General features: G+C 42.1%; 1 protein-coding gene across 5 annotated transcripts in view; it reads right to left on the bottom strand.

Annotated features, from left to right (window-relative positions):
* Positions 1-1,879: 1,879 nt before the first annotated feature.
* The window catches only part of LRP2 (LDL receptor related protein 2), a 144,697-nt gene continuing 130,811 nt past the window's right edge, over positions 1,880-15,765 (bottom strand). For 4 of the 5 annotated variants that reach the window (XM_072121786.1, XM_072121789.1, XM_072121788.1 and 1 more), the window contains 9 exons: positions 13,128-13,247; positions 11,496-11,586; positions 10,000-10,067; positions 9,204-9,324; positions 7,851-7,980; positions 7,530-7,643; positions 6,539-6,643; positions 4,085-4,159; positions 1,880-2,649 (listed from right to left, as the gene is read on the bottom strand). In XM_072121786.1, the coding sequence (XP_071977887.1) occupies positions 2,482-2,649; positions 4,085-4,159; positions 6,539-6,643; positions 7,530-7,643; positions 7,851-7,980; positions 9,204-9,324; positions 10,000-10,067; positions 11,496-11,586; positions 13,128-13,247 (992 nt within the window). In that variant the 3' untranslated portion in view covers positions 1,880-2,481. The remainder of the gene's footprint in view (positions 2,650-4,084; positions 4,160-6,538; positions 6,644-7,529; positions 7,644-7,850; positions 7,981-9,203; positions 9,325-9,999; positions 10,068-11,495; positions 11,587-13,127; positions 13,248-15,765) is intronic. The other variant, XM_072121787.1, reaches the window with a different exon arrangement.

Genomic DNA, 15,765 nt, shown 5'->3' with positions numbered 1-15,765 from the left:
GGTTACGCTTGGCCTGTGGTTGTGAGGCCGCTTGGACGTACTGCCAAATTCTCTGAAACATGTTTACCGAGACGTTCCGCCGTGTATAGCATTGTCCTGTGTGATAAAACCACACATATTACAGTGTCCTGTAAGTATAGTTACATCCGATGTAGTGGCCACTGCAATGCTGGAGTTTTTTTTTCCCAGAATTCCTATAAGATCTGCCATTTCCCCATTATTCTTTATAGAAAGGATGTACTTCATCCTAAAGTAATGCAGTGCATAGTCTGAAGAGGAGCAGGTCATAAAACCATGACTGATATCTTCTGTCAAATGAGAATATTCGCTTGGAGCTCCCGAGGTTTAGTGCAAGATTTACACCTAGATGTCGACCTCCATCATTGTATTGGATCAATGTGCACTGTAGCTCCTACCTGTGGTAGCGTGACCTTTGTGCTCATGATGGATAATTGCCCAGAAGCCTTCGAAAAAAAGCATAATTAACCTGGTCAAAAAGAAAGTGAGGAATACAGCATTTCATCAAGATGCCTTCAGCGCAGGATACCATGGACTATGTCCTTCAGGAACAAGTGATTGGACATGTTCTTCTTCCATCAAAGAGCTACCAGACCAGCTTCATATATAGATCAGCAGATGACAGGTTCACTCACCTTTGACCATGTGTGTATAGGTAGCTTTAGGGCTTGAGCATCCAGGGTCATGAAGAGTCCATAGATATTTGGGGCTGGGAGCTGGACATCGGAATGTAATGCATTCCTCAAGGAAATAATGTCTGAACTGCAAGGGAGAAGGGAAGTAAGAGTCCTCCTTATGGGAACTTTGCCAATTTAAGGCTGTCTTGTTGGTGTCTGGAGATATATAGTTATTGACGCTCAACTGGGGGATTCTGGGAAAATTTGCAAGAGAACAGTGACATCAACAAGTCCTATTTTTCTTAAGGAGGCCATGGACCTCAAATGAACACTTGTTGAGCCCATGGGAGCTCTGATCTTGTAGATGAACAAGGAATAGGACATGTTGAAATCCGATATGTCCAATCCTTCTTTAGGCTCCTCCTTACACTTTTGTATGAATGTTGATCCTGATTGAATCAATTGATTAAATAATGGATTTTAGGTTGTTTGCTGTTGCCTCAGTCAAGTCATTATGCCTAGGACAGACCATGGATAGCTTTTCTGCAATGTCACTTAGTTTTTTTTCTAAACTTAGTTGGAATATTAGGCATTTTCCCATGGGGAACCAGCCTTCTGTTTGGGTAAACATTGACACATTGGGGCACATTGACTTACCCGGTCCTGTCGGGTTCCAGCTGCGCGTTCTCCAACGAGGATACGGGTCTTCCGGCAGATTCACTAAGGTCATGTGCCCGATGTCCACCAGGTGTCGCTGCTGCGCTGAGGTCCGCCGGAGTTGACCATCCTATTCCTGGTGCATATAAGTGCGTGTCAAGCAACGCATTATATTTTTTAAAATATCGCTGTTTTTCCGAATCCGTCAGGTTTTTCAACGGCCACGCCCCCGATTTCCGCCACAGGCAACCCGGCGCCGATGCGACACAATCCAATTCGTCGCAAACCAGTAATTTTCAGGAAACCCGACGAGAATGAGAGATTCGGGCCCTGACTAAATGAGCCCCAGTGTCAACACTCTGCATCCCCATGAATACTGGAGACCCCCCACAGGTTACGGCAGACCCGACAGTTTACCCTCCTCTCTACACAACACTGAGCTGAGAGTGCAGGTCTATGTGATATTGCGAGGAATAGCTGTCAACCATACAAACATTTGTCTTTGTTGAAAGTTTTTTCACTTCATCATTAGAATAGATTAGGTCCAATTTACTAAAAAAAACACATTACCAATTTTTTTTCAGTCCATCATTAATAATATTTTATTTTTTCATTGTTGTCTGATTGTTCCAAAATTTTGCATAGTAAGTAGACTAAAAACAAAACGTGCCTACAAACAGGTACCAGGAAAAGATATGCAACTGAGCACATCCAGCAATATATATATATTCTCCATGTAATCCTATGAAGGTAGAAGAAAGGTTTGTATAAACATCTGTACAATTACAAAAATGTTGATGTTAAGCGCGGCGGCCCCTGTACATAGTATTTACGTGTCGTGTATTACAAATCACTACTGTGCCTTTATTTTATCCGGACAATTCCAAAAAGGTTTTCACGTATCAACAGGCAACAATAATTATTCTCTCCAAAAAAAAAAAAAAAACAATTTACAAATATACAAAATATTTATATTATTTCCAGTCAGTTCAGTGCAAAGATATACATATAGTACATTGTGATAATCGTTCATAAAAATAACAATTGGCATATTTTTTTCTTTTTAAAAAAAGGCAAAAAAAATCTTCTTCTTCCTAGAGGCTAAAAAGAGAAATATCTTATAACATGACAGATACAAAAATATGTGCAAGAGTGTCTGACGCTATGGAGTTCCCGGATGAAGAATGGGTTATACATCGGAGTCTTCCTTTACTAGATTGGCAGTGTCTATGAAAGTGTCCTCAGTGGGGGTGAAGGACAGGTGCTGCGGCTCTTTTTTGGGTGGTTTGGGGGGAGGGGGAGGGGAGGTAAAGGGGGACTGGTCTTCCTCATTTTCCTTTTGTTGGTCTTTTTCCATCTGGAAAGAAAAAAGGAAAGTGAGTAAATATTTAGAAACTCCAAAATATAAGGGATACAATTGTATTGTTATCTCTGAAACTGTTATAAAACTATAACTCTCAGGATGTACCGGACCCCCAATCAGGGGCAAATTAAAACTGCCCTGGGCCCTGGACTGTATGAATATAATAGCTCCTACAAGTCTGGAGTCACTTCCTACATACAGTACAGGCAGTCCCCGGGTTAAGTTGAATTTGTATGTAAGTCGAAACTGTATATTTTATAATTGTAGTTCGAGGCAAATTTTTTCTTTACCCCTGTGACAATTGGAGTTTCAAAATTTTTTGCTGTAATGGCACCAAGGATTATCAATAAAGCTTCATTACAGACACCATACAGCTGATCATAGCACCCTGGGACCATAGTAAAGCATCCAGAGAGGTCACAGTGGGCAGAGGGGTCCGTCTTTAACTATGGGTCGTCTGTAAGTCTGGTGTCCTTAAGTAGGGGACTGCCTGTACTAGAATCAGCCTCTTACGGAATTGAGAATGTATCTCTTCTACCTGCTTTAAATCTGCGGTTCCAGGACCTTTGGAGGACCTTCAAAGGTCCTGATTTGGCTCCTGTGTACAAGTGTATTGAGATCAGGAACAGATGTATCAGGATTTCATGAGTGAAGGTCCTTCTCAGTATAAAATTCATGAAGGGGTTTAGAAGTTGGTCTTATTATGCCCCAAAATTGTGTCAAAACGTTTTGGGAAACTAGAAGTGCATTAAAAGCTTCTGAATTCAAAAGCTGTGCCCTTTTCTTTCTCTCTCTGATCGTTCTGATCCCTCATCCTCATAGACTGTAAGCTCTTGTGTCACCCCCTCATCCTCATAGACTGTAAGCTCTTGTGTCACCCCCTCATCCTCATAGACTGTAAGCTCTTGTGTCACCCCCTCATCCTCATAGACTGTAAGCTCTTGTGTCACCCCCTCATCCTCATAGACTGTAAGCTCTTGTGTCACCCCCTCATCCTCATAGACTGTAAGCTCTTGTGTCACCCCTCATCCTCATAGACTGTAAGCTCTTGTGTCACCCCCTCATCCTCAGAGACTGTAAGCTCTTGTGTCACCCCTCATCCTCATAGACTGTTAGCTCTTGTGTCACCCCCTTATTCTCATAGACTGTAATCTCTCACCAGCAGGGCCCTCACTCCTATTGTTTCATATGACAATGTAATGACTCTGAATATGATGGCGTTATATAAAGATTATTATATTATTATTATAGCACAAGGGTTGGTTTGGGTTTACATGGATGACAGACATGCTGGATGGGGTTTTCCCTAGGAATGGGCTGTACCTGAGCTGCGGCTCTTGAGAAACATTGATATTTTTTCAGTATTTATAAATATTTCCACGTTCCGCTTTTTATCTGGGAATATTCTCGGAACGACACCTCTACTCACCTCTGCGTAGATTGGATTTTCAAAGTTTGTGCTTTGTTTAATCTTCCTTTTAAAGAAATTCCACTTTGATTCCTGCTGAGAAACATGAGATGAATATGGTGTTATGGTACAGGAGAGTCTGGGATAAAAATATAATCTGAGAGAAGAGGCTTCTAGAAGGAGGACGACTTGTGAGCTGCTACTCCACGCCAAAGTTATTGACCTCCGAATTTGTTAAAAATTGCAAAGCTTTTTTTGTACAAAAGATTAATTTTTTTTTTAAATCTACTAAAACCTATATAAATTTGGTATCTCAGTGATCATACTGACCCACAGAATAAAGAGGAGGTGTCATTTGGAGCGCAGAATGAAAGCCGTAAAAAAAGAGCACACAAAAAAACACAGTGGTTTTTTTTGTAAATTTCACCTAATTTTTTTCCCCGGCTTTCCAGTGCATTGCATGGAATATTAAATTGTGCCGCTAAAGAGTACAATCTGTCTAGCAGATAACAAGCCGATATATACCTCTGTAAACTGAAAAATAAAAAAGTTATAGCTTACAGAATGAGGAGAGTAAAGAGAAGAGTCCTGAAAGGGTTAAAGATCGATATTTTTTAGAGCTTATTATTTTATTATTGAGGCGGCCACGGCTGTAGGGCATTTCATTATTGAGGGGGTCATGGTTGCAGGGCATTTCATTATTGAGGGGGTCATGGTTGCAGGGCATTTCATTATTGAGGGGGTCATGGTTGCAGGGCATTTCATTATTGAGGGGGTCATGGTTGCAGGGCATTTCATTATTGATGGGGCCACGGCTGCAGGGCATTTCATTATTGAGGGGATCATGGTTGCAGGGCATTTCATTATTGAGGGGGTCATGGTTGCAGGGCATTTCATTATTGAGGGGGTCATGGTTGCAGGGCATTTCATTATTGAGGGGGTCATGGTTGCAGGGCATTTCATTATTGAGGGGGTCATGGTTGCAGGGCATTTCATTATTGATGGGGCCACGGCTGCAGGGCATTTCATTATTGAGGGGATCATGGTTGCAGGGCATTTTATTATTGAGGGGGTCATGTTGCAGGGCATTTCATTATTGATGGGGCCACGGCTGCAGGGCATTTTATTATTGAGGGGGTCACGGCTGCAGGGCATTTTATTATTGAAGGGGTCATGTTGCAGGGCATTTTATTATTGAGGGGGTCATGTTGCAGGGCATTTCATTATTGAGGGGGCCACGGCTGCAGAGCATTTCATTATTGAGGGGGTCATGGTTGCAGGGAATTTCATTACTGAGGGGGTCATGGCTGCAAGGCATTTCATTATTGAGGGGATCGTGGTTGCGTGGCATTTCATTATTGAGGGGGTCATGGCTGCAGGGCATTTCATTATTGAGGGGGTCATTGTTGCAGGGCATTTCATTAGTGAGGGGGCCAAGGCTACAGGGCATTTTATTAATGAGTGGTGGCTGCTCGACATTTCATTGATAAGGGGAGCCTGCTGTGTACATTTGTTAATGAGTGGAGGCTGCTGGACATTTCATTGATGAGGGGAGGCTGCTGGACACCTCAATAAAAAGTAACCGCTAGGCTTATACTCAAGGAAGTAAGTTTTCCCAGTTTTTGTGGTAAAATTGGGTGCCTCAGCTTATACTTCTGTCAGCTCATACTACTCATATACGGTAGGTCTTAAAGCTGTCTGTATCTTTGGTTCTGTAGCTCACAAAGCCTGGTGTGATCTGAAAGTTGAGATCCTTATCTTTAATACAACACAAAAAATATATATTTTATGAGGGATTTATTGATGTGGCCAGTAGTTTAGTGGGGTAAAACCTAGCGACAGGTTTCCTTGAACTATTTTGGGTAGGGGGGAGGGAGGATCCTGCTGAAGCCAGTTCTCTTACAGCTAGATATAGGAATGACATGATTGAGCAAGACAGTCCTGGATTTTCAGGGTTGTCTTGGGTGGCGGTAAGTATTTTCGAGGCTTTAACTCTATCTTCTTCAGTCTGTGTACATCAGCGCTGACCTCACAGCAATAGGAAAAGAAGGGGGTAGGCTAGATACTATAAATTTGGGGGCAGTAATATGGGAGTAATATAAACAGGTGTCATGCAAGAAATGGGACATAAATGGGGGGGCTACAGAAAGAAGGGCATTGTACATGGTGGAGAGGGAGAGAACAACGGTCATTATAAGGAAAATTATGAGGGACCTTTTTAATGGGGGCAAACAGAAAGGGAGACATTAAACAGTGTGGAACATACAATAATGTAAGTGCAGTAAATGGGGGATATTATACTTTTTGGGCCCACAAGGTTTTGGGGCCTGACAACTTCTCAGAGCCATCCTCCATATAACTCTTCATAGAGCCCACAGATCCCCTTCAAAAAGGCTTACAAGCGACTTTATCATTGGGGCAATGTGATGGTTGGAGCAATGAAATTTTTGTCAGATTGAAAAAACTGAAACCAACCTCAACCTGAAGCGGTTCTTCACTTGCTGAAGTCTGGGGGGTTTCAACCGAATAAAGGGGATTTTCAAAGTTATCTGCTTTCTGTGTATGGCTGACATCAGTCACCTGGAAATAAAGGATGTCACTTTATTACTCATCTATCATTTATGTGTATCCAATCTCCATCTTATCCATATAAATAACCAGGGCGTGACTAGAGGGGTATCAGCCATAGCAACTGATATGAGGCCCGCTGTACAAGAGGGCCCCAGTATCTGAGGTATTGGGTGTGTATATGCTATATGTCTATGTATGGTACTGTATGTCTGTGTTTATGATACATGGGTATATATAGTGCTGTATGTATGTGTGTATATGGCATATGTACAGTATGTATATATGGTGTATGATTGTAACTCACTACTTACCATGTACCTTACTTACCATGTATGTATGTGTGTATTTGGAATATGTACGGTATGTTTATATGGTGTGTGATTGTAACTCACATGTGTAAGTGTACAGATATGTACATTTTTTAAGGGGTAAAGATGGCCCCTATAAGAAGTCTGCTACGGGGCCCTGTTTCTCCTAGTAACGCCCCTGTATATAACTGAGAAGAAGACTGAGCCTCATCACCAATAAGGGGATAAAAATGTGACCAGTATTACTATATATACAGCTAAAAGATGACATAACACAAACACACTCGGTTTTAAAGGAGCATTGTGCTGTCATCTGTGGAGGAACATTAAAAAAAACTGTTCACTTTCCCTGCAGCGCCTCCACTGGTGAGTTGAAGCATTACATGTTCCCCATTCAACTGAATGGATTGTTTGTATATTGAAGAGAAGAGCAAACTCCTCCAGAACAACAAATTTTCAATAGACAACAATTCTACAAGTTGGCTCCACTATTATTGTTTTATAACTTCCCTTTGAGGTCTAGTCTCCCCCTAGTCCAATGGCCACCACTATAGTCACCCAGCTGCCACATTACAATGGTGTCTTACATCTGGCGGTTGGCTGATGTTCACCACACTGACACCGCTCTCCCCTGTGTGCGAGTACATGGGATTCTCGTACGTAATCGGCTCCTTCCCAGCATCCAGCGTGAAGGTTTCATTCTGTAAGACAACAATAGTCACAATAGTAATGATGTATCAACCCCTGTGCGGTATAGCAAACAAATTATCCGTAAAACAAGTATAAACAGACAAAAAAAAAATAATGCGGGAAACCAAAATAATGAAAAACACTTCACTGCGTGAACAAGACCTACAGATCACGATACAAACAGACAATCAGACACATCGGCCTCACTAGGCCCTTACCATTTGCATTGCTCTGTCTATAGAAGACTCCGCACCAAATCCGGACACCCCAATATCCATGCTGACATCGGCTCCTGACCGGAAAGTGACTCCGTTGCCGTTCTCCGTTGATTTCACCAGTGCACTAAGACTGTAATGTAAGAGGACAGCGCTCACTTCTCATGTCACTTCTCTGGCTCATATAGGGCTCAGTGCTTTGCATTATGTATTGTACTTTTGGCCTATGAGCCTGGCAAGTGCCCAACACACCATAGGCATAACCTAAATCTGCTGGGACCCCGAATGTGACCCCCTAATCTGTACTAGGCCATATTATTTATAGCACTAATTAAGTGTACACAGTGCAGTGTATGTTTTTTATATAAAATGGGCAAGGGATGCAGCATCTTTCAGAGTTTTGCAAAAAGCAGCTAAAAGGAAATCCACCATCAAAATCCATCATGATAAACCAGGGGCACTTACTCACAGATCCCAGCACTGCAACAGTGGTGATCTTCTTATATTTGTTATCCATGGCCTCCTTCCTTCTAAAATCAACTTTTGAAAAGGAAGTGTTACCAGAGCCCCTCCATTCTGTATCTTCAAAAGCTGTTACAATTAGCAGAACATATCTCTCTGTTCCCCTTCTCTCTCTCTCTGCCTGTGTAGCAGCCGCTGGAAGTGCAGTGGGAGGGAAGACCTGCTCTGCTCATTGTAACAGGCTGCGAAGCTACAGCACTGATGGGCTCTGGAAACACCCACCAGGGCCCTACTGGCTTATAAGTATAATTTTAAAAGTTAAGTTTTTGAAGGCAGGAGGCCATGGGTAACGAATATAAGAAGATTACAGTCACAGTATCCCTGGTTTATCGTGCTGCATTTTGATGGTACGGCCAACTGTTGTCTATTGGATAGGGGATAACAAAGGTTAATGCTGAGGGTCCGACTACTGTGCCCCCACAAACAGAATGGGGTCGTGTTCACACACACACACATGATGTGCATGTGTGCTGCTGCTACATTCAATACTATGATAGCAATGGAAATGCTGACCTCTGCGCTTGGGCATCTCCAACACTCACATAGACAGTGAATGGGAGTACTGGAGATACCCCAGCACTGTGCTCAGCAATTTCTTACATTCTCATACTGTTGAATGGAGCCGTCATCCTTTAGTAAGAACTGGACCCCTGTTCTCCAGATCGCTGGGGGTCCAATTCTCATGCTCAGTGGGTGTCCCAGAAGTCGGACCCTCACTGATGAGCCTGCAGATAGGGAGTAACTTAAATAGTTATGAATATACTGTCTGACATCTGACATCTTTCATTACACCATATAGAGGATGAAATGACCTCAGATGTAAATCTCACAAACCTTGGAAATTTGGGAAGAGCTGGTAAAAGTTTTCCTGTCCTTCTGTAATGGAAGAGGCCTCCGACCACCAGGGCACAGATAATAATGACCAAGATCACAGTGAGGAGCACAGCGACAGCCGCTACAAAACAAATCATACTTTATGTATAAAGAGCATAGGGGGAGACTTATCTTTAGGCAGTGGTTTGCACAGATGTCTATGGGGGAGATTTATCATCAGTCTCTTAGAGCAGAACTGTTCTAGTTGACCATGGCAACCAATAAGAGCTCAGCTTTCATTTTCCTACAGCTATGTATAAATTTAAAGCTGAGCTCTGATTGGTTTCCATGGGCAGCTAGAACAGTTTTATCTCAGAAACTGAGATATATGTACCAGTCGCACGTATGTTTAACATTTGCACAATTTGGGCCTTTTTTGTGATGTTTGTGCACAGGAAATTTGCTGACATCACGTTAAGGCATGCGTTCTGTAAACTACGCTGTATCATTATGAGTACTGTCAAATTTCAATGGGTAGTATCAACATACATGACTACCACGCACCAGATGTAGCAGCGATGGACCCACATACACCGCCTACTATGTGGTGTAGTTTTACTACGTGTTATGTGCCACGGTGGTGAATTTTTTCGGACATTGTGTGAATTTAGAATACATTTTTTTCTCGCTAAAGAAAAACACATAAACGATGTCTGCGCAAAAATTTGCCAAAACTATAAGCCAAAAACTACATATGACTAGTCATAAATCTCCCGAAAAAGTGTAAGACAGATCAGATAATAATGATGAGACATACCAGTTCCTGGGGGGATGCCGGCAGTGTACGCCATGTTACAGTAGCTTCCAGAATAACCAGATGTGCACCTGGAAGAAAGGAGTGATCTTTATAAGTCATGACCCAAACCAACCTTGAGAATGCTGTAGCTACACTGATGCAGAAACATATCTTGTTTAATGTCTGAACTGAGTGGTTTTGCTCAAAAAACAATTATAAAATTCAGTACTTTGGGAAAGCTGGGTGCCCGATTGATTACTTTTGCCTGTCATGGACAACACTGAATACAGCATTCTCTGAAGCTGTGCATAATTAGGGTAAGAGGAGAAGCGCCGGGGCAGCCACAGAATGGCTTATTTTCATTCATGCTTCTCCCTTCAGGACCTACACAACCTATAATTCAGCTTCGACAGAGTGTTCCTTTAGGGCAGTGATGGCAAACCTTTTAGAGACAGAGTGCCCAACCTACAACCAGAACCTTCTTTTATGTTGCAAAGTGCCAACATGACAATTTAAGCAGTAACCTATTGATCCCAGCTGTGTCACAAGTTTCAATCGTATTGGCGTCCTGAGGACGCCAATACAATAGAAAAAAGATGGAGAAATTTGGATTATAGCTTCCTTACAGGGTCCCCTGAAGAGGAGAGGGACCCAGAGCAGGAGCTCTGTCCACACCTTCTTGCTTCTTGGGTAGTCCTGGCAGCCAAGGAGGTGTCCCTTTAAAATAACACTGAGCATAGCATGTCCATATCTTGGACCGCAGGAGGAAGCCTTGAGACACATCTAGCAAATTCTGTGCTGAAGTGAAGGCATGGGTGCCCACGGAAAGAGCTCTGAGTGCCACATCTGGCACCCGTGCCATAGGTTAGCCACCACTGCTTTAGGGCCTGGTGTAGCCACTGGCCTAAAGTTAGGGTGATGGGAAGCAAAGGTGCACCTATACGTTCAATTGTTGCTGATGGAAAGCTATGCCTTGCAACTCTCTATACATATGCATGCTTGTTTATAGTGTGCATTTAAAGGAATCTATCTAACAATCACCCTCCCCCCCTCACCACTATATTTTGTTGGGGGTCCTGGCGGTGAGATCTCTAATGGTAAGAAACGTATGCCATCTAATGTGCATAGGTATTAAGGGCCACATTTATCAGAACTTGTATGGCTGAAATCTGGCGTTCAAATCCTGAAATAGTTCCTGCGCGGTGCCTGGTGCACGGCCACAAATTTCCCCTATTTCCCCCTTTACCTCCACGCCAAGTGCACATGGCACCAGCATATAATAAATGTACCTGTAAGTGTCTAAATGTGTCTGTAAGTATCTAATGACTATATATGTAATCTACACACTATAATACTGGGCTATATATGTGTAATTGCCATATACGTATATTTATACACACATACCTGCACACATGTACCAACTACTATATCACAACAAAGCACAGATATACCAGAACGTCTTAGGATAATATAGATACAGAGATAGCAAGAAAATACTGGCATCAGACAAAACTTACTTGCACTTTGGAAGTCCCATTTCATCATAATAGCAGGTTCCTCCATGCATACATCTGCATGCTGGTGGCATGGTTGGAGGGGGCTCAATAGCTAAGGAATGGAAAGCCATGCATGTTAGTAGGCAGTACATGCAGTGATTATATATATGAAGCAGGGACTGGGGCTCTATAGTCTATGACAGTGATGGCGAACCTTTTAGAGACTGAGTGCCCAAACTACAACCTAAAGCGACATATTTTTCACAAAGTGCCAAATACCAATTTAAAATAACTTATTGCTCCCAGCTCTGTCACAGATTCGAACGTACAGTATAAAGATGGGTCAATGCGGATTATTATTGTAGATTCCTTCTAAGGTCCCTCTAACAGGATGAATCACAGGCCCTGAGAAGGGGCTTCAATGATAATCCAGCTCTGTCCACTCCTTTTGTACTTCAAGTCCCTTTAAAATAGTGCTGAACACGGCACGTTCTGGGCTCCCTGTGACTGCAGGAGGAAGAGTCCTGAATGGTGACCTTTGTGCTGGGTGATGGCCTGGGTGCCCACAGAGAGGGCTCAGAGTGCCACCTCTGGCACCCGTGCCATAGGTTCGCCACCACTGGTCTATGACATGTCGGATACTTTCACAGTCAGGATATGAGAGCTAATGCTTAGGTTTCATTTATAATCCAAACCTGAATATGAGTAGGGAGGGGGGTTATTATTTGGCATTATTTTTGCATTATATGTTTCGGAGACAGAGGTGACAATCAGTGATATGTTGTGTGTTCTTAAACAACTTGTGGGATACAAGGATAAGGATCTAAATGCTAAGTGTCTTAGCTGCTGGGACCCAAAATGATCATCAAAATTTGGGTCCTTTAGTCTCTTATTTGAGTGGAGCGATAGGGCATCTATATGATCACTGAAATGTTCCCAATTTTAGTTCCATAGAAGTAAAAGAGCGGTGGTCAAACTATTGTATGCAGAGGATTAGGCGGACCCTAATTTTTTGGGGAACCTCAATTATAGAACACTTATTCACATAAAACAAGCATTAACTATTTGGGTTTTTGTTTTCTGTTTTTCTTTTTACAAACTTTCTTTAACTCGGTTCTGTTTGCCTAATTGTTCCATAAAATGTCATGTTGCAGTGACACCTACTGGAGAAAGAAGGTAACACCGCACATAAAAATAATAAAAAGGTCGTCCTCTTGCCTCTCTTTTCCTCTTCACTTCCTCATATGATTTAGCTGAGATCATTTAACATTGTACATAGCAAACAGCAATATTTTACACCCACAATATTCTCCCAGAATATGTACTTCCATGAGAGTTAGTTTGGTGTTAATTTTACATTGCGTGAACATGCAACACTATTGCTTAATATAATAAGTCATATACAACTAATTTCCTTTATGGCACTATGTTCAGATGAACAATTGATGGGATTTTGAGGGAATGATCAGGCTCAGAATTTGATCCAGATATTCCCCATACATTGTGTACAGCAATCTCTGATGTGGATCCTGCGGTCTTTTTTCCCATTCAATGCAAGGTAGATTAAGAGTGGAACTGCCCAGGATGTAAACAGGGCTTCAGGATGTCATTATAAAATATATAAGTAATCTACGTGATGGACATGTGTTATACCTGCATCACACTCAGTGGCACTGCCCTCCATGAAGCGCGTCCCTTGTGGGCAGGTACACGTGTAGCCTCCCGGTCTCAGCAAGCACAGATGGGAGCAGATGTCTTTACAGCGATTTGTAACTACAGAAGAGAAGATTGAAATTATTGGAAATCTTAATGACTCAGCAGCCACCATTCAACTTATACAGACAGGGCTGCCATCAAGGGGGACTAGTGTGACTGTGTTCAGGGGGCCCCTGTGGAGGAGAAGGGGCCCCAAGTCACAGAAAGCCATCCTCTCTTGCCAGGTGCAGGGAACTCACTGTGCATAAAGAGACGGATTATCATTCTGTTGGGGGTAGGTGGGCCCACAAAATTAGCCAGTCAGGCTAAACTTCCTAGTGGATACAGACATGTAACAGATGCCAATCCCATCCTGACCATAGGTGTACAGACTACAACTAGAGTTCAGACTACAGCTAGAGCTCTCCATGTAACACAGACTAAAGGGATTTTATGAGATTAGAAAAAGTGTCTGTTTTTATCCAAAGCAGCAGCACACACATGTTTTTGGTACTGCAGCTCCCCCTCCATAATACCTGATGCATCCCATGAAAGCTCTAGAGGAAAATGCAAATCCGCTCTACCCCAGGTGCCCAATGCCAACAGTCGCCTTCCAATCTCTTTAACTTGCGATTAGCACTCACTTGTTCATACTGTATAAAACGTGGAATAGTCTTAATTCATCCAGCATAAAAGCTCTACAGATATACAGCCATGAGAAAATAAGATGCCGTCTAAGATGCCCACTTACCTGGCATCTTATGTACACTCGTGGCTGTATATTTGCAGAGCTTTTATTCTCGACTAATTCCATGTTTTATATGAACAAGTGAGTGCTGCATCCCATGATTGGCAATAGAGCTGTTTGTGTGTAAAAACATGAAGAATGAATGTAATGTCAGGTGGTTTGGACTGGATTGGCCTTTATGAACCGTATCCCTTATGGGCCACAGCTGGAGCATGTGAAGCTGGTGACCTTCTGTGCACCTTGCAGCTGGCATCACTGGACAAGCTGGAGATATTGGGCGAGTGACAGTGAAGCAAGGCGTCCTGCCCTCATCTACACACTGGGGCACTACACATGCGCCGCTGACTTCATGTGGACCCATATCAGCCAATCCACTGCATCTTTCCGCCAGGTTTTTTTCTGAGTTGTTGCTATGGGCAGAGCTAAGCTTCATGTCCAAGCTTTGGATCCAAAACCAAATCTGTATAAAGACACTCAGGTAGTTTCCCTTTAAAACTGATAGCTGGTAATGAAGCCATGGGCCCTGGGCTGTATGAATATTATCACCCCTACAAGTCTGAAATCACTTCCTCCATATGGGACTAGAATCAGCTTCTTGGGGAAAGGAGGATACGTCGCTTCTGCTGCTTTCAATATGTGGTGTCAGTACCTTCTGTACACGTGTATTGAGAGCAGAAACAGATGTATGAGGATTTCATGGGTGTAGGTCCTTCTCAGTATAATATTTGGTGGGTGGTTTGGGGGACCATGGGCCTCGGGACAAACCACCTACATTATAATATTTTTTATACCTATATCCAGACCTTATAAAAACTATCTAATTAAGTAGACAACAATTGTTGACAAAATATATGTTTATTAATAATTAATACACAAATTTTACAGACGTATGATCACCAAGATTAAAACCAGCCCATTAAAATAATCCCTGGTGGACTAAAAAAGTGCATGGCCATTCCTGTAGTAATAGTATCACAATACAAGTAAATACATAGCCAGAGGGACAATAGATATAATATTACAATCAAAACAATGATTACCCCCTGAGGAAGCGACGGCGAAACGCGCGTCGGGGTTTTGTGGTTCATCGCCATTTTTCCTGAGCATGATGTAGCCTGGTCGGTATACATGAATTTCTCTGCACTATGCACTTTATATACTTATATATTTGTGTTTACTAGGCGTTTGCCTACCAGGATCCATACTGTATATAGCCAGTGATATACTAGGGGCAATAGTGTTCACACGAAACTATATATTTTGGAGGTTCATTAGCACTATATTGTGTGACCGGTGTAACATTTCTTCAACTTGTCTATTCTAATTGTTTTGATTGTAATATTATATCTATTGTCCCTCTGGCTATGTATTTACTTGTATTGTGATACTATTACTACAGGAATGGCCATGCACTTTTTTTAGTCCACCAGGGATTATTTTAATGGGCTGGTTTTAATCTTGGTGATCATACGTCTGTAAAATGTGTCTATTAATTATTAATAAAACATATATTTTGTCAACAATTGTTGTCTACTTAATTAGATGGTTTTTATGAGGTCTGGATATAGGTATAATATATCTGTTTTGTAGCAGGTCTTGTGTTTCTTTAATTTTCCTGGATAGTTGGTATTCACCTACATTATAATCACCTACTGCTGATAGCCTATCCTTAGATCACTTATGACTGATCCCTGACCCTTGATTTGGAAGCCATTTTATTTTTGGTCCGCGACAGCAAAAAATATATGATTATAGCTCTACCTGCTCCAAATATATTGCAAATATTTGTACCATTAACATTATTAACACTGGATCAAAGTATTCCCCAAACCCAACTGTGTAACAGTG

This window comes from Engystomops pustulosus, chromosome 8 (genome assembly GCF_040894005.1).
Source record: "Engystomops pustulosus chromosome 8, aEngPut4.maternal, whole genome shotgun sequence".
In the NCBI taxonomy this organism is placed as follows: Eukaryota; Metazoa; Chordata; class Amphibia; order Anura; family Leptodactylidae; genus Engystomops; species Engystomops pustulosus.
The sequence above is the reverse complement of the archived record's forward strand: the minus strand, read 5'-3'. Positions and strand labels throughout refer to the sequence as shown.